Source organism: Phoenix dactylifera, chromosome 14 (assembly GCF_051530095.1).
Source record: "Phoenix dactylifera cultivar Ajwa chromosome 14, Ajwa_hap1_PhDact_Kaust_v1.1, whole genome shotgun sequence".
NCBI classification, from domain to species: Eukaryota; Viridiplantae; Streptophyta; class Magnoliopsida; order Arecales; family Arecaceae; genus Phoenix; species Phoenix dactylifera.
In genome coordinates, this window is record NC_143203.1 from 22722270 (window position 1) to 22737304 (window position 15035).

Below are 15035 nucleotides of genomic sequence, written 5' to 3' on the forward strand. Positions count from 1 at the left end.
TTTTGTGCGATGAGGTGGCTGATGCGGCGAGGAAGGCATGACAATGTGAGGGTCATCATTCCCATGGGGTGCGGGTGCCTATCATGTTGCACAAGTCACAAAGGTTCTGGGGTAATTTTCTTCAGGCACCGCCTCCTATTAACTCTAAACAAGTTGATGCATGGTTACCCCCAGCCCTTAGTCTGCTAAAAGGTGAATTTTTAACTTTCTGATAGACTTGTTTGCATACTTTTCTTCTTAGCTTCGCCTTATATGTACCGAAAAAAAAAAAAAAAGAAAATAGACAAAGTTTGCCTTTCTTAAGCGTGCAATGACATGTTAATGTGTTTGGCTAACTCATGAGGTGGGGATATAATTAATTAAACTATTGATAAGAAAATAAAATATACTATTATATATGATAACAATTATGAAGATTGAGAAGAGAACAGAGGAAGAAGATGAAATGTAGAAGAAGAAGAATATATTTTCATTGCCCATTCCACATCTGTTTACTTGATAGAGTATATATAGAGATCGGAGAGATCAGAGTTGTCAGAAGGTTGTTAGGATTTTGTTGCCTAGCTGGTTTGTTGAAGATCCGTTAGACACAACGCCGTTTAGGAGAACGTTTCACTGAAACATTTGAGCCGGGACGTGTGTTGAAGTGCAAAGCTTAACCCGATGGCTTTGTCCAGCTGGTCATGAGCAGGTCTGCTGATATCCCCCTTCAAGCTGAATGTTCTTTTAGAATATGAAGCTTGGAACAGAGAGATGAATGTCTTGTAGAGGAGAGGGATTTGGTAAAAATGTCTGCTGGCTGGTCTATGGAGGAGATGTGGGATAAGTGAATCTCCTTGGAGCGAACTTTTTCTCGAACAAAATGGTAGTCCACCTCGATGTGTTTCGTTCGAGCGTGGAAGACTGGATTGGAGGCCAATAGCATTGCAGAAATATTGTCAGAAAATAGCTCAGTTGGTAGAGTTGTTGTAATCTGAAAATCTTGAAGTAGTCGCCGGAGCCAAATAATTTCGGTGGTAGTAACAGCGAGAGCACGGTATTCTGCTTCTGTAGAAGATCTTGCAACTGTTGGTTATTTTTTTGCGTACCAGGAAATGAGATTTGTCCCCAGAAAAATGCAAAATCCTGTTGTGGAGCGTCTGTCCGAAGCATCCCCTGCCCAGTCTGAATCACAGAAGGCTGTTAAGACTGAGTTGCCGGGTGAAAAGTGTAGAGAATTGTGAATTGTTCCTTTGATATACCTGAGTACCCTTTTCAGCATTTGAAAGTGAGTTTGCTGTGGATGATGCATGAACTGATAGAGGAAATTTGCTGCAAATGAGATGTCCGGTCTTGTTAATGTGAGGTATTGTAAAGAACCGGCAAGACTTCTGTAGAGTTCCAAGTTGGGAAATGGTTCAGATACAGTGGTTGGATGATGTTTGAGAGAGAGGGGTGTCTGCACTGCCTTGCTGTCTATCATGCCTGCCTTGTTTAGAAGATCTGTGGCATATTTAGTTTGATTAAGGTAGACCCCTGCACAGCTGTATTCAGCCCTGATACCCAGAAAATAAGCCAGGGTACCTAAATCCTTGATTTTGAATCTTTGATGTAGAGTGCTGATGAGATTGGTTATGGCGGTTGAGTCATTTCCTGATATCAAGATGTCATCAACGTAAATCAGGACAGAGGTGGCAGTATGATCTTTGTGTAGAATTAACAGGGAGGGATCTGCTGTGCTGAACTTGAATCCAAGGTGCAGTAAGAACCTAGAAAGTGTGGAGAACCATTGTCTTGGCGCTTGACGGAGACCATAGATGGCCTTTTTTAGCCTGCAAACATGATTGCATAGAGTAGAATCTGTAAACCCCCTGGGTTGTTCCATAAACACTACCTCATCAAGTGTGCCATGAAGAAATGCGTTGGATATGTCGAGTTGCCGAATGATCCAGCCGGAAGATAAGGCCATGGATATGAGAACCCGAACCGTTTGAAACTTAGCTACAGGGCTGAAGGTTTCCAAAAAATCTAGACTATATTGCTGTTTGAAACCCTGAGCAACCAGTCGGGCCTTGAAGCGGGCAATTGATCCATCTGAATTTTGTTTAATTCTGTAGATCCATTTGCATCCTAAAATATGTTGAGTTGGTGTTCTAGGTACAAGATCCTAGGTTCCTTGTTCCAGCAGAGAATTGAATTCTTGGGACATTGCTTCCCTCCACTGTGGATCCTTTGAAGCAATGGTATAGCAGGTTGGTTCAGTTGGAGTAGTTACTTCATGTTGCAAAGATAGAATCCTTCTTGGCCGAAGTGTTCCCGTCTGAGATCTTGTGATCATTGGATGAGTGTGAGATTGCTGTTCAGGGAGCTGAGAAGGTTCACTGTTTCTGGAGCAGGAGCTGGGTGAACAGGAATCAGGACAGTGTGTTCTGTGAATGATGTAGGGATAATGGGGGAGTTATGCTGATTGGTGGAGCTTAATGGTGAGGAAGATGTAGGAGGAGTAGAGGCTGTATGAGTAGCTGGAACAAGAAGTGGATATGGTAGTAGGGCTGGTTGATTGGAGGTTTCTGTTTTGGCTGTAGCAAATGGGAAGTGGTGTTCATCAAAACGGACGTGCTGGGCGATGAAAATGCGGCCTGTGACAGGGTAATAGCATCTATAACTTTTATGTGTTGAGCTATATCCAAAGAAGATGCAAGGGGAGGAGCATGGTTCAAGTTTGGATGTGGTGTAAGGTTTTAGCCATGGAAAGCAGCTGCATCCAAAGGTCTTTAGTAGACTGTAGTCTGGGGGGCGATTAAAGAGTTTTTCATATGGTGATTGGTTGGAAAGAAGTGGTGTTGGTAGCCTATTAATTAAGTAAACAGCGGTTAAAAGTAAGGCTGCAAATGGGTCGGGTCGACCCGTGACCCGATCCGACCCGACCTGCGTAGACCCGACCCGACCCGAATTTTAGGACCCACGGGTCCGGGTCGGGTCCTAAAATTGGACCCGAATCATTTTCTGGGTCGGGTCTGGGTTTACCAAACGGATCCGATCCGACCCGAATGGACCCGAAGAGAGAGAGAGGAAAAGCAAAAGGAAGTCTTTTCTTTTTTTTTTCTTTTTCTTTTTTTTTTGGCGTGGGTTGTGGTACTGTTGGTCAGTGTGGGAGGATAGCAAGTTAGCAACAAGCATAGGTTCACGGAATCCAAAGGAACGTCGGCCGTCAGGATTCTCTCTCGATCTATTACACTGTTGAGACCTCTGGTGTCTCGGTAGCTGCCTTTTTTTTTTTTCCTTCTGTTTTTTGGTTTTTGTTTCTTTTAACTTTTGAAGGGAGAAAGTGAGGGAACACTGCAACTGAATATGGGTCATGTGCCAGTTTTCTGTAATGGAATTGGATTTTGGAAGAAGGTCTGGGATTTTTTTTGTCCTCGTGAGAGGGGAGCTGGGAGACACCAAGTTCCGTCCAATCAGTCATATAGATAAAAAATAGTGTGATATGAAATTTGGCTTGTAGACCGACTTAGTTAGTAAGTCATGGGTCATTTGTTCTGACTGGAGCTCAATTGCAAAGTCTTTCAAGTCATGGTCACCCAGCACCTCATAATTATGATATGACCAAATTAGATTTGCCCAAATTTTTTTCCAAAAGCACAAAAAAATTGGACCTGATCGGACCCGGACCCGACCCGAATCAGACCCGGACCCGACCCGAACCCGACTCGGACCCGACCCGATCTTCAACCGGGTCGGGTCCGGGTCCAAAATTGGGACCCGAACAAAAAACCGGGTCGGATCGGGGTCACCTAGGACCCGACCCGACCCGACCCATTTGCACCCCTAGTTAAAAGAGCTTCAACCCAAAATTGTGCAGGGACATAGGACTGAATGAGTAAGCTCCTTACTGTCTCGAGAATATGCCTGTGTTTCCTCTCAGCCACTCCGTTCTGTTCGGGGGTGTGAGGAGAGGACAACTGTGAATTATTCCAGAGGAAGAAAAGAGTGTTTGAAATCTGCGATTAACAAATTCTCCCCCACTATCAGATCTAAACAGTTTAATTTTGGTGGAGAACTGTGTTTCAACCATTGATTTGAAGGTTACAAAAATGTCGAATACATCAGACTTTGAGGACAGTGGGTATACCCAACTGAAACGAGTGAAATCATCAAGAAATAGTGCATAATACCGAGATCCCTGGGGTGAGGTTGTTGGTGATGGCCCCCATAGATCAGAGTGTATTAGTTCAAGGGGAGAACTAGTAGAAATTCCGACTGTATTGAAAGGCAATTTGTGGCTCTTTGCAAGGCTGCAAGGTGTGCAAAGAGTAGTAGACTTGGATGGAATATGTAGATTTATTCTCTTGGCGATTTGGGAAAGGACTGATGATGCTGGATGACCAAGACACTGGTGCCAGTTGGCAGCAGGGTGAGTTGACGATGTGAGAGCTTTGTGGGATGAAATGGATGTGGTACTTTGTTGAAGGAATGTGAAGGACAGTTTGTATAGACCATCATTGTTGCAGTGACCCTGAAAAAGGATTCGATTGGTGTGTTTGTCTTTTATAACACAGCTGACAGAATCGAAAATAATAACACAGTTGTTATCACTTGCGAGTTTATGAATGGACAGCAGGTTATATGAGATTTGTGGAGCATGAAGGATTTTTGAGAGACGAAAGGAAAATTTAGGAGTGTAAAGGGTGCCATTACCAGTGTGACTGATGGAGAGATTATCTCCATTTCCAACAAACACTTGATCTGTACCTTGGTAAGTCGTGGCATTTGGTATATTTGAAATGTCACCTGTTAGATAATTGGTAGCACCACTGTCTATGATCCAAGCATCAGTGTTGGGAGATTGGGTAGTAGCAAGAGCTTGATGACTTGATGAAGACCAAGCAGTGGCTGGAAATCTCCCATTGAAATTTGGATCCATTCTGTACCAGCAGTGGGTAGCAGAATGTCCAAACTTCTTGCAGATTTGGCATTCAATGGATGGTCTGTTGTCTCTGCCTCTGCCAGAATTGATCTAGGGTCCAGATCTGGGCATTTGCCGTCCTCTTCCCCTGCCACGAGATGAAGGAGAATAATAGTTGTACCTTCCACGTCCTCGAAAAGCAGGGAGAGCAAAAGAAGCATCCTGGGAATTTTGTTGTTTCTCTTTGTTGAGAAGAATAAGTTCTTCATTGCTGAGGAGGGCATATAATTCATCTAATGGTATAGATGAGGATCTAGTACGAATGGCTGTAGCGAAAGCATCATAAGATGTGGATAACCCAGAGAGAATGTGCAGAATAACATCTTCAGAGTCTATTTTAGAGCCTGCTGCAGCTAGAGCGTCGACTTTCAGCCGTATTTCTTGAAGATATTGAGACATTGACTGATTTCCCTTTTTGATGTTATGTAATTCATTTTTCAGTTGGATGATATGTGTTCTAGTGGAGGAATTAAGTCGACATTCAAGGGCTGCCCAGATCTGGTAGCAGTGTTCCAGGTTTATCACATAGGGAAGAATAGAGGAAGAAATGGTGGAAGACAGGGCTGTAGCAAGGAATTGATCCACAAGGATCCATGCTTCATATGAGGAATTATCAAGTGAAGTTGTAGATGAAGTTAAGATGTAAGAACCATCTAAAAAACCTAAGTATCCACTGGCTTTAACAACTCTTGAAACTTGGGATTTCCAAGTGAGGAAGTTGTCATGTGTGAGAGGAGTGGATACCAAATTAGAGATGTTATTCAGCAGAAACTTCAGTTTAGGAGGAATGCTTTGATCTTCCATTGCTCGAAGTCCTTCATTTGATTGGGTAGCATCTATTGATCCAGGTGAGGCCATCGGAAGAACAACTTTGAGGTTGAAGTTTGGAGACTGCATAAGCTTCAGAATCCCTTCATTTTGTAGGAGGAAGACTAGATGTATCAGTTGAGGTCGTCCCAGTGAGGTCGTCCCGCTCTGATACCATGATAACAATTATGAAGATTGAGAAGAGAACAGAGGAAGAAGATGAAATGTAGAAGAAGAAGAATATATTTTCATTGCCCATTCCACATCGGTTTACTTGATAGAGTATATATAGAGATCAGAGAGATCAGAGTTGTCAGAAGGTTGTTAGGATTTTGTTGCCTAGCTGGTTTGTTGAAGATCCGTTAGACACAACGCCGTTTAGGAGAACGTTTCACTGAAACGTTTTGAGCCGGGACGTGTGTTGAAGTGCAAAGCTTGAGCCGGGACGTGTGTTGAAGTGCAAAGCTTAACCCGATGGCTTTGTCCAGCTAGTCATGAGCAGGTCTGCTGATAATATATATATATATATATATATATATATATATATATATATATATATATATATATATATATATATATATATATATATATATATATATATTAAAAGCAAGAGAGAACAAAAGCAAGGAATAACAGAAATTTTGTCCAAAGCCATCCAGAACATCAATCTCCATACGATATTTGGCTAATTTGTAGGAAACAATAAAGCAAAAAAACAAGAACAATACCAAACTAGTCCTTAATTAAGGTTCATAGATATTGAAAGGGGCACTTGTCACTCACATGGTGAATTTTCGTTTTCATAGAAACCAACATAAGCATCAAACATTTGATCAATAAGTTATAAGTCCATAAGAGATTATTAAGGACCATAAAGTGGTTTATATTTCATGTAGCAGCTTAGTTTGACCTTGAATTCAATCATGGGGTCGCATCGTTGTCACATTGCTTGAAATGGTTACACATTCAATAAGCAAATCCATCTGAGACTATCCAGAATATTTGGCGGAAATAATAACGCAAAACTGGCATAAGATATTCCTCAATGGTTTCTATACATGCAATAGTGAAACCAAATAAGAACCTGTGTCCGATCCTGCTATCCAGTTATCCCTTCAATCTTGAACATAGCAATACCTGTCCTGTGGATTTTCTGATCCATGCTAGGCTGAAAAATTCCACCCTCCTGATATGGCAATTGAATGCCCATGTATGCACAAACAAATTAATAACATTTCTAGAATCTCACCAACTCTGAGTACTTTACAGTATACATTGGAACGCAAAGCTGAGGTCCAGCCATTATTTCTTCATCCCACCAAGCAATCAGCACAAAACTTTTCATGAACCTCCAAGTGGCAGTTCACAAGAAGCACCATGGTATGAATGCTCATCAGTTCTTCAATTGCCAATCAACTCAATTCAACAAGTTGAGTCACTGGATTGGAATCTTCATATGGAGATCCAGTATGTTCACATAGACAGATTCTTTGTTTCAAGTTGCTAGTATAGCTCTTGTCTTCTCAAGCATATATCTTCTGAAGATCCCATCTCCTCATCAATGTGCTTCAGCAACTCCCCATTTCCACCACAAAGCCTACTAGTCAATGACGGGGATAATGGTGGATACATACCTGCATGATGTTCAAAATAATAAAATACAGATTTATACAATGAGCAATAGTTCGAAAGCAAGCAAAGCAGAAAATCGAATTAGCTCGAAAGATATGGCAGAGTAGCTTACGCACTTCTTGAGGAGTTCCTGTCATAGTCTTTTGCTACATGTAATAAAATTGTTCCAGACAGAACAACAATGAAGCCACAAATTTCAGAAATGATGCTTCCCATGCTTTGTCCATCCCAATCCTGCAATCAAGTTTGAACTTGACTTTTAGTGACTCACTAAGCAATGATCTAAAAGCCCAGCAAAAAGCTAGAAAAATGGGGAAAAAGAAATCTAACTGGAGGCTGATGTAATAAAATCAATTGTGTCACAATAAGGTGAGAGCTTACGAGGTGTCTCCATTTATCTGATTTACAGAGACAATCTTATGCACATAATGAATAAAGGTGCATACTACATAGCCCCATATTAAATATCTTCACAATTACTTGTGTCAAAAAGGTGCTCTTGCATCTATGCTCTTGCTGCTGTATTCACTAAAACGGAGACATCAAATGACAACTTGCCTTTTAAATATGCTAAACAAACTATCAATTGTTTGTAGTGGACAGCCTGACCATTAATTCTCCTAGGAAGATGAATATCAAGGCACAATTTCACAAAATTTCCAGATATACAAGTGTTAAGTCATACAAACATCCAATGATAAGTTTGTCAATTGCTGCCAAAAACACAGGAACATGTCAATCCTACCTGCAGCAGACCTACTGTGAGGATCCGTGCGGGCGTGTGTTTAGTCCCACATCGGTTATTCACTAGGTAGATCTTGGGTACTTATACAGGATCAAGGAACCCAAATAATACCTTCCGGCTAGCCATTTTGGGTGAGGTCCTGGGTTGTTACAAATGGTATCAAAGTGGATCCGGCTCATAATCTATGTGGACTAGGGGACACTGCAGCACGGATCCATTGGGATTGACCACGGGTCAATCGTGGTATTTGTGATTTGATTTGAATAGATATGAACCCTTAGCCTGACGAGGACGTCAGGACTTGAACGGGGGGAGTATGTGAGGACCCGTGCGGGCGTATATTTAGTCCCACATCGGTTATTCACTGGGTAGATCTTGGGTACATATACAGGATCAAGGAACCTAAATAATACCTTTCGGCTAGCCATTTTGGGTGAGGTCCTGGGTTGTTACACCTACAGTCATCCTTGATCACCATAAACTAGCAGGATATAAGTTGATTTATGAGGGGTGACGAGAACTGCATTCTTCCTACTAAGGTTAGATCTCATGTTAGCTTATCCTGCAAGTGGTGTTTAGCTTATCCTGCAAGTGGTGTTTAGCTTAGATATTTCAAATTGAAGGGAACACAATTCTGGCAACTGCCAGAGTATGAACAATGCATTGAACAAAAGACACTAAGACAGATGGTAAAATTTTATATGAAACTTCTCAAGCTTTGTAAATGTGAATCAAGCAGTTACATTATTAAACTAAAGCTGATGACACACATCACCAAGATTCCAGTGTGGATGCCAAGATATCTAATTGCACGATCAGTGCTAAATTGAATGATTACACTTGACATCTTTATAAAAGCCTGCAATTAATACAGCTATCAAACAATACCTTGAACATTATGACACTCGCGAGGATTGTAAGTGTAGTGAACATCACATAATATATTGGAGACACAATGGCAGTATTAAAGGTGTCCAGAGCCTGAAAATAATAAAAAAAAATAACTCAAATTAAAAACAATAACAGATGCATAAGAAAATTAAAATAAATATTTCTATTTTCTGGATTTAGATAAAAACTCTATCAGCCTCAAGATTGAGATAGCTTTATATCATAACAAGATAAGATATATGATGTAAAACCAAACTATATTACCAAAGACAAAAAAGGGTAAAAATTTCCAAAAACCACAATTGATAACTTGGTCAAGTCATGAGTATATTAAAGCCACTATCCAGCGGAGTATTCAAATACGGTTGTGTAATATCTAGATAAAGACTGATCGAAAAAGTACATGTAAAATTTGTTTTTTTATGAGTTCCATGGAGAACAATTGCTAATTCTTTCTTCCACTTAATGGCATTCAACTTATTAACAATTACACAGTTAAACCGATGAATTAGTTTCAGTTTTTCAAAAAAGTTAAAATGTGATGCATGCACATAAACTTCCTAATTCTTTAACTAGAAATAAAATTAAAAGCATGAACATATAAAAACAGAATATCAAATTGATTTACAATGAGATACATTTATCAGATACTTCTTCAGTCTTGCAACCTATAGTCCTCCTTCATATGACTTAACAGTACCGTATCCTGGCCACTGCATACCTTGAAGGCAATGCGGCTACCTAAAACTTTTCGGTTTACTTGCACCATGATTTTGCAATCACCTCCTTAAACTGTTTGAGAGACTATTACTCATTCAGTAGATGTTATTAATATCAATATTCTAGGTGATGCATAATTTTCATCATACAATAGTTCATCAAAGAAGCTCATAATGTCGAGAAGTCCATTTATGCAAGCAAATCTACAGACTGGGCCCTCTCTAAACAATACAACAACATAACTGTTCAGAAAGAAAAAAATATTCAGTACCTAACCTTAATCATATTAAAATCCATTGATTCGTTAGACCTGATCAGATATAGAGGAACTATCACTGAATCTAACAGAACAGAAGGGGATTTTCACATAACTGAAATGGAAATACTCCAATAGATATAAAGTACTACACTGGCATGTATTGAACACCGTGATGAAATGCCTGTATTGTATGATAGTTTGGTACTTGAATAAATCATGAATTATCGGGATTAAAAAGTTCTGGCACATACAATATAGTATAACACATACCATGTTAGGAGCCTATCGAGATGAGTCACACCATGGATTAAAATACTGATCAGCATGGTTAATATGACATCATGTATGTCGTAAAAGTGATTTACCAGCAAACAACACTGGCACATTACCAGTTGCATGTCAATGCTTTACACTTCATGGTCCGAATCATGGTTTGGGCCGTATGGGGGCGCACTACAGTACCGGTTCGGTACTGTTATCCGGTACAGATGGCATATCGATATTCGGTATTCTAAAAAAATTTCGTATCGTACCGTACTGATACTATGCTAGAGTGGCACTGGTACGAGGTCCAGTACCGAAAGAACGGACTTTAGTCTGAATTCATGGCAAGCACTGGCAATTTACATACTTTGCCATTGCCAGGCTGACACGACATGGCACCAGCACACGGTACCTCCATCCACTACTCACTCTGGCCTATATGGTGTGAAGCCATACTAGGCTGGCAGGGTGCCATATATAGAAATATGATATAGCTTGAACCCACTAAAATTCACATTTTTCGTGTGGCTAGATTCAAGATGAGTCGACTTTATGATTAAAATCACTTGTTACCTCCTTTTCGTTCCTAAAACTGAAACCAAATATCAGTCAGTTTGAAAATTTAGGTGATCATATTACAAGGGATAATGCAAAAGACAGTTTGTTATTGTTCTTTACAGAAAAGTATAACGATGCAGCATTTTGAGTTAAATTAAAAAAAGGTCGAGTAATCAAAGATTAAAGATGCTTTAAAGCAACAGGGATGAATCAAAATATGATTGAATGAATTAAAGAAACAATATCATATACACAAAATCTTTACACAGAAACTTAATAATTCCAAACTCAAAAATTTACTTCTTACAGTTATGCTTATATTAAAAAAGAAATTGGTTTTAAACTCAAAAACATCCACAAGAGGAAATCCCAGCATAATTATAAGCACACGATATACAAGGCGAATATATATATATATATATATATATATATATATATATATATATATATATATATATATATATATATTATGCCATTACTCACCTTGTTAAGATAATCCATTTGTGTTATCACACATGTAAGCACTACGAGCATAAAAACCCATGTCTGGGGATAAATTAACTGATTCATACCCTCAAAAGTCAGCTTGAGGGAAGTACCCAGAGCTTTTACACTCATTACCTGCATATATAAAAAATCATAGAGAGTAAATAGTATATTTATACTTCAAGATACATCGAGTCTCAACTGTTTTTTTTTTCTCTTTTGTGTGCACGTTATAGATTAAATTGTAGTATAGTATATAAACAAGAAAGTAGCAACATAGTATTACCAAATAGAATCATTACCGAGAGAGAGCCCATCAAAGAGCAAATGCCTGTGTAAATTAGCACATTCGTATGCCCATAGCGTGGAGAAAAATGGAAAATCAGCACGAAGACCAATACAATAACCGAAGCCACATACAGCAGGAAAGCTGCAAAACAACCAAGGCAAGGATGCGACAAAACTTAATCATATATATATATATGTCATTGGTTCACTAGCTGTGCCTTCTTCCAATTTCTTTTTCGTTGCCTAAGATATATAAACAGACAGAGTGAAGAAATCTGCTTACCTGTTTGAGTGGCCAATTCCCATATTTCCTGAACCGAGCTGATTGCTCTCTCCTGCGGTGCGTGAATGACAATCACCACAGATCCTGCAATGCACATAACACAGCCCAAAATCCCAAGACTGTGCAACTTCTCCTTCAGAATGAAGTGAGCCAACACAGCGCTACACATGCCATTTGAGATGCCATCAGCACCTTAGCAGTCACAGATGATCCACATAGCTCTTCAATTCTAGTACACAAACAGTGGAGGACCTACCTAACGATTATGCTCAACGCGCCAAGAGGCGTAACAAGAACTGCCGGGGCGAACGCATATGCCACAAAATTCGCGACTTCTCCTACAATCACTGAACAAGATACATGCCTCGGCATTAATTCATGCCCCAACGACCAGCGATCCAAGTTTTTTCGATCCAAACCCATGAGCTTTAATGAATTGACACTATTTTACAAATTAAATGATACCGAAGTTAATTAGTTTCTATACGAGAAGGAGAAAGGAGGGGTTGGGTTACTTGTGATCATGCCAGCCCACCAGAGGGGCTCCAAGAGATAAGAATATCCACCGACGCCTGCACCGCAGAGAACATCAAAATTCGTGATGAATTCAAAGAGGGAGAGTGAGATGAGTTCATGTTGGGGTTGAATGACCTGCTCGGATCCCAGAAGCGGCAGCGGCCCTTCTGAGGCCCTTCTTCTTGACGATGAAGCTCGCCCCGATGAACCCGCTTGACAGCAGCGCCAGCACCAATCCCTTCAGATTGTCCGTCGAAAATCCCATCCCCCAACACCACACCGATTAAACCCTCCTCTGTCTCTCTCTCTCTCTCACACACACACACACCCTTTTCCTGGTTCCTAATTCTATCGAAATATAATGTAACAAAAATATTACAAAAAAAAAAAAACAAAGAAAGAAGGAAAGAAAGGAAGCTACTAAGGAGGCTTCCCTTTTATTTCCTCCTTGTTTTTCTCGGCTCCTTTTGTTCTTATTCAGGGATTCGAGTAGGAAGAAACGATTGGGAGCTTGGGATTTGGGACTGTAGCCGATGGGAGTGGTCGGAGAAGAAAAAGGGCTAAAATCGCCATTTTATATTATTTTAAGAGCAATTATTGCGAACGGCACTGATCAGCTGTTCGGTTCAGAACACGGCATCCGGCATCTGCAAATAAATCTGTGGAACGATAAGGGCCCCACTGGACTTTACACGTGGCAACCAAACAATGGCGTGTCCTTCCAAGTTTGGTTATTCGTTAGATTTGGTTTGTCTGGGTAAGGTATGTACCAAACAATGACGTGTCCTTCCAAGTTAAATGCCCTTGTCACTAAGGTCATTCGCGTAAATGCCACCGCGCGGGGTCTACAGCTATAAGCGCGTCCGGTTGGATAGATTTGGAGCTTTGCCATGACGTGGCACGTGGAGCAATACAAAGATTGAATGGCGACCGTACAAGCATCGATCATGGAAGTGGTATTTAGCCCGGACCAGTGCTCCGGCATAGAGATGGGCACTGGGCCGGGCCGCCCACGGCCCGGCACGGCACGGCACGAAGCGGGCCGTGCCTGGCACGGCCCGCCAGCTACAGTGTCGGGCCGTGCCTGGCACGGCCCCTTTGATAGGGCCGTGCTGGGCTAGAGGTTCCTGGCCAGCGGGCCGTGCCAGGCACGGCCCGCTTCGGGCCTGGGCCGGCACGGCCCGGTCTAGGCCCGCGGGCCAAGCACGGCACGGCCCATAAGGGCCTGGGCTGGGCTGGCACGCGAGCCTGGCACGGTCCGGGCCTGGGCCCGGCTCGGCCCGATAAAATTTTTTTAATAAATTAATAAATATTGAACACTAAGAAATCTTGATTTATGAATATAAAGCCACCTTAATGGTGGGGGGTTTGGCATAGACCCCTACCAGTTTATTAATTTAAATCAAAATGGTACATGAAGGGAGGTTTGGACCTTGGTCTGACCTCTAGATTCTAGAATACAATAAGAAACTAAGAAAGGGCCGAGGTTTGGACCTTGGTCTGACCTCCAGAATACAATAAAAATGTATAATTATAAAAAATTAAGAAATCTTACTAATCATCAGTGATTCAGTGAATCAGTATTCACTCTTCAGTTTTCAGTCTTCAGTCTTCAGTCTTCAGTCTTCAGTAGTGTTTGTATCATCATCATCAGAGGATGTTGTATTATGTCCACCTTTATCTTGAAGTCTTGCCTCAGCATCCAGCCAATCCTTGAAGCAGAGAAGCATCTCCACCGTTTCGCCCGTCATCCTACTTCTCTTTTCGTCAAGAACACGCCGACCTGCACTAAAAGCGGATTCCGATGCTACCGTGGACATCGGCACAGCTAAAATATCGCGTGCAATTGCAGACATAACAGGATATTGATTTCTAACACTCTTCCACCAAGATAATACATCTAGATTCTCTATTTGATTTTCATCATATGCAGACTGAAGATCATTTCGTAAATAAAATTCTAGTTCACTACTTAAAGATGAAGAAGATGAAGAGGAACTTGAAGCATGTGTGTGTCTTCTCTGTGCAATGAATGAAAAAATAGATGACGAACGAGAACTACTAGAAGGAGGAATAGAGGTTTGTATTTGTGTTCTAGATCCACGAATTTTTTCATCATATATAGCATAAATATCATAAAGAAGTTGTCTTACCTCATCTTTAGCAGATTCAGCATCTTGATTCATATTTTCAGCGTATGCATCAAGTAAAATTAGCACGCCATTTAATTTAACTCTAGGATCAAATACAGCAGCTAAGTTATGCATAGGACATATCCTGTCCCAATACTCATTCCATTTAGATTCCATTAGGTGAATAATAGGCATTAAAACATCATCATATCTATGTTCTGCAAATTTTTGACTAATTATATATGCTTGTTGTAAAAATGAACATGAAGTAGGGTAATAAATACCAGAAAGAACATTGGTAGCATTATAAAAACTAAGCAAAAAATCTTCCAAAATTTTTCCTTTATTCCAATCAGTTTCAGTCAATGTAAATCCTAATCTACGATCATTAATATATGCACTTAAAAAATTTTTATATGGGTATGCATCATGTATCATGCTATATGTGGAGTTCCAACGAGTAATTACATCAAGTTTAAATTTTTTAAAACGTTTACCATGATTTATGC

General features: G+C 40.6%; 1 protein-coding gene across 1 annotated transcript; it reads right to left on the reverse strand.

The window, feature by feature from the left end:
* Window positions 1-6611: 6611 nt before the first annotated feature.
* On the reverse strand, window positions 6612-12936 carry LOC103705109 (putative magnesium transporter NIPA4). Its single transcript, XM_039132291.2, has 9 exons — window positions 12530-12936; window positions 12394-12450; window positions 12135-12225; window positions 11879-12039; window positions 11610-11737; window positions 11305-11442; window positions 9018-9110; window positions 7501-7618; window positions 6612-7386 (listed from the first exon to the last, which is right to left on the reverse strand). The coding sequence occupies exons 1-9, from the start codon at window positions 12657-12659 to the stop codon at window positions 7256-7258; spliced, it is 1047 nt and encodes a 348-aa protein (XP_038988219.1). The 5' UTR covers window positions 12660-12936; the 3' UTR covers window positions 6612-7255.
* Window positions 12937-15035: the final 2099 nt, after the last annotated feature.

Coding starts and splice junctions, on each gene's coding strand:
- LOC103705109 (XM_039132291.2), bottom strand. CDS start 12,659: ATGGGATTTTCGACGGACAATCTGAAGGGATTGGTGCTGGCGCTGCTG. Junction 12,040..12,134: donor GCGTTGAGCATAATCGTTAG/GTAGGTCCTCCA, acceptor TGGCATGTGTAG/CGCTGTGTTGGCTCACTTCA. Junction 9,111..11,304: donor AAATGGATTATCTTAACAAG/GTGAGTAATGGC, acceptor TATTATTTTCAG/GCTCTGGACACCTTTAATAC.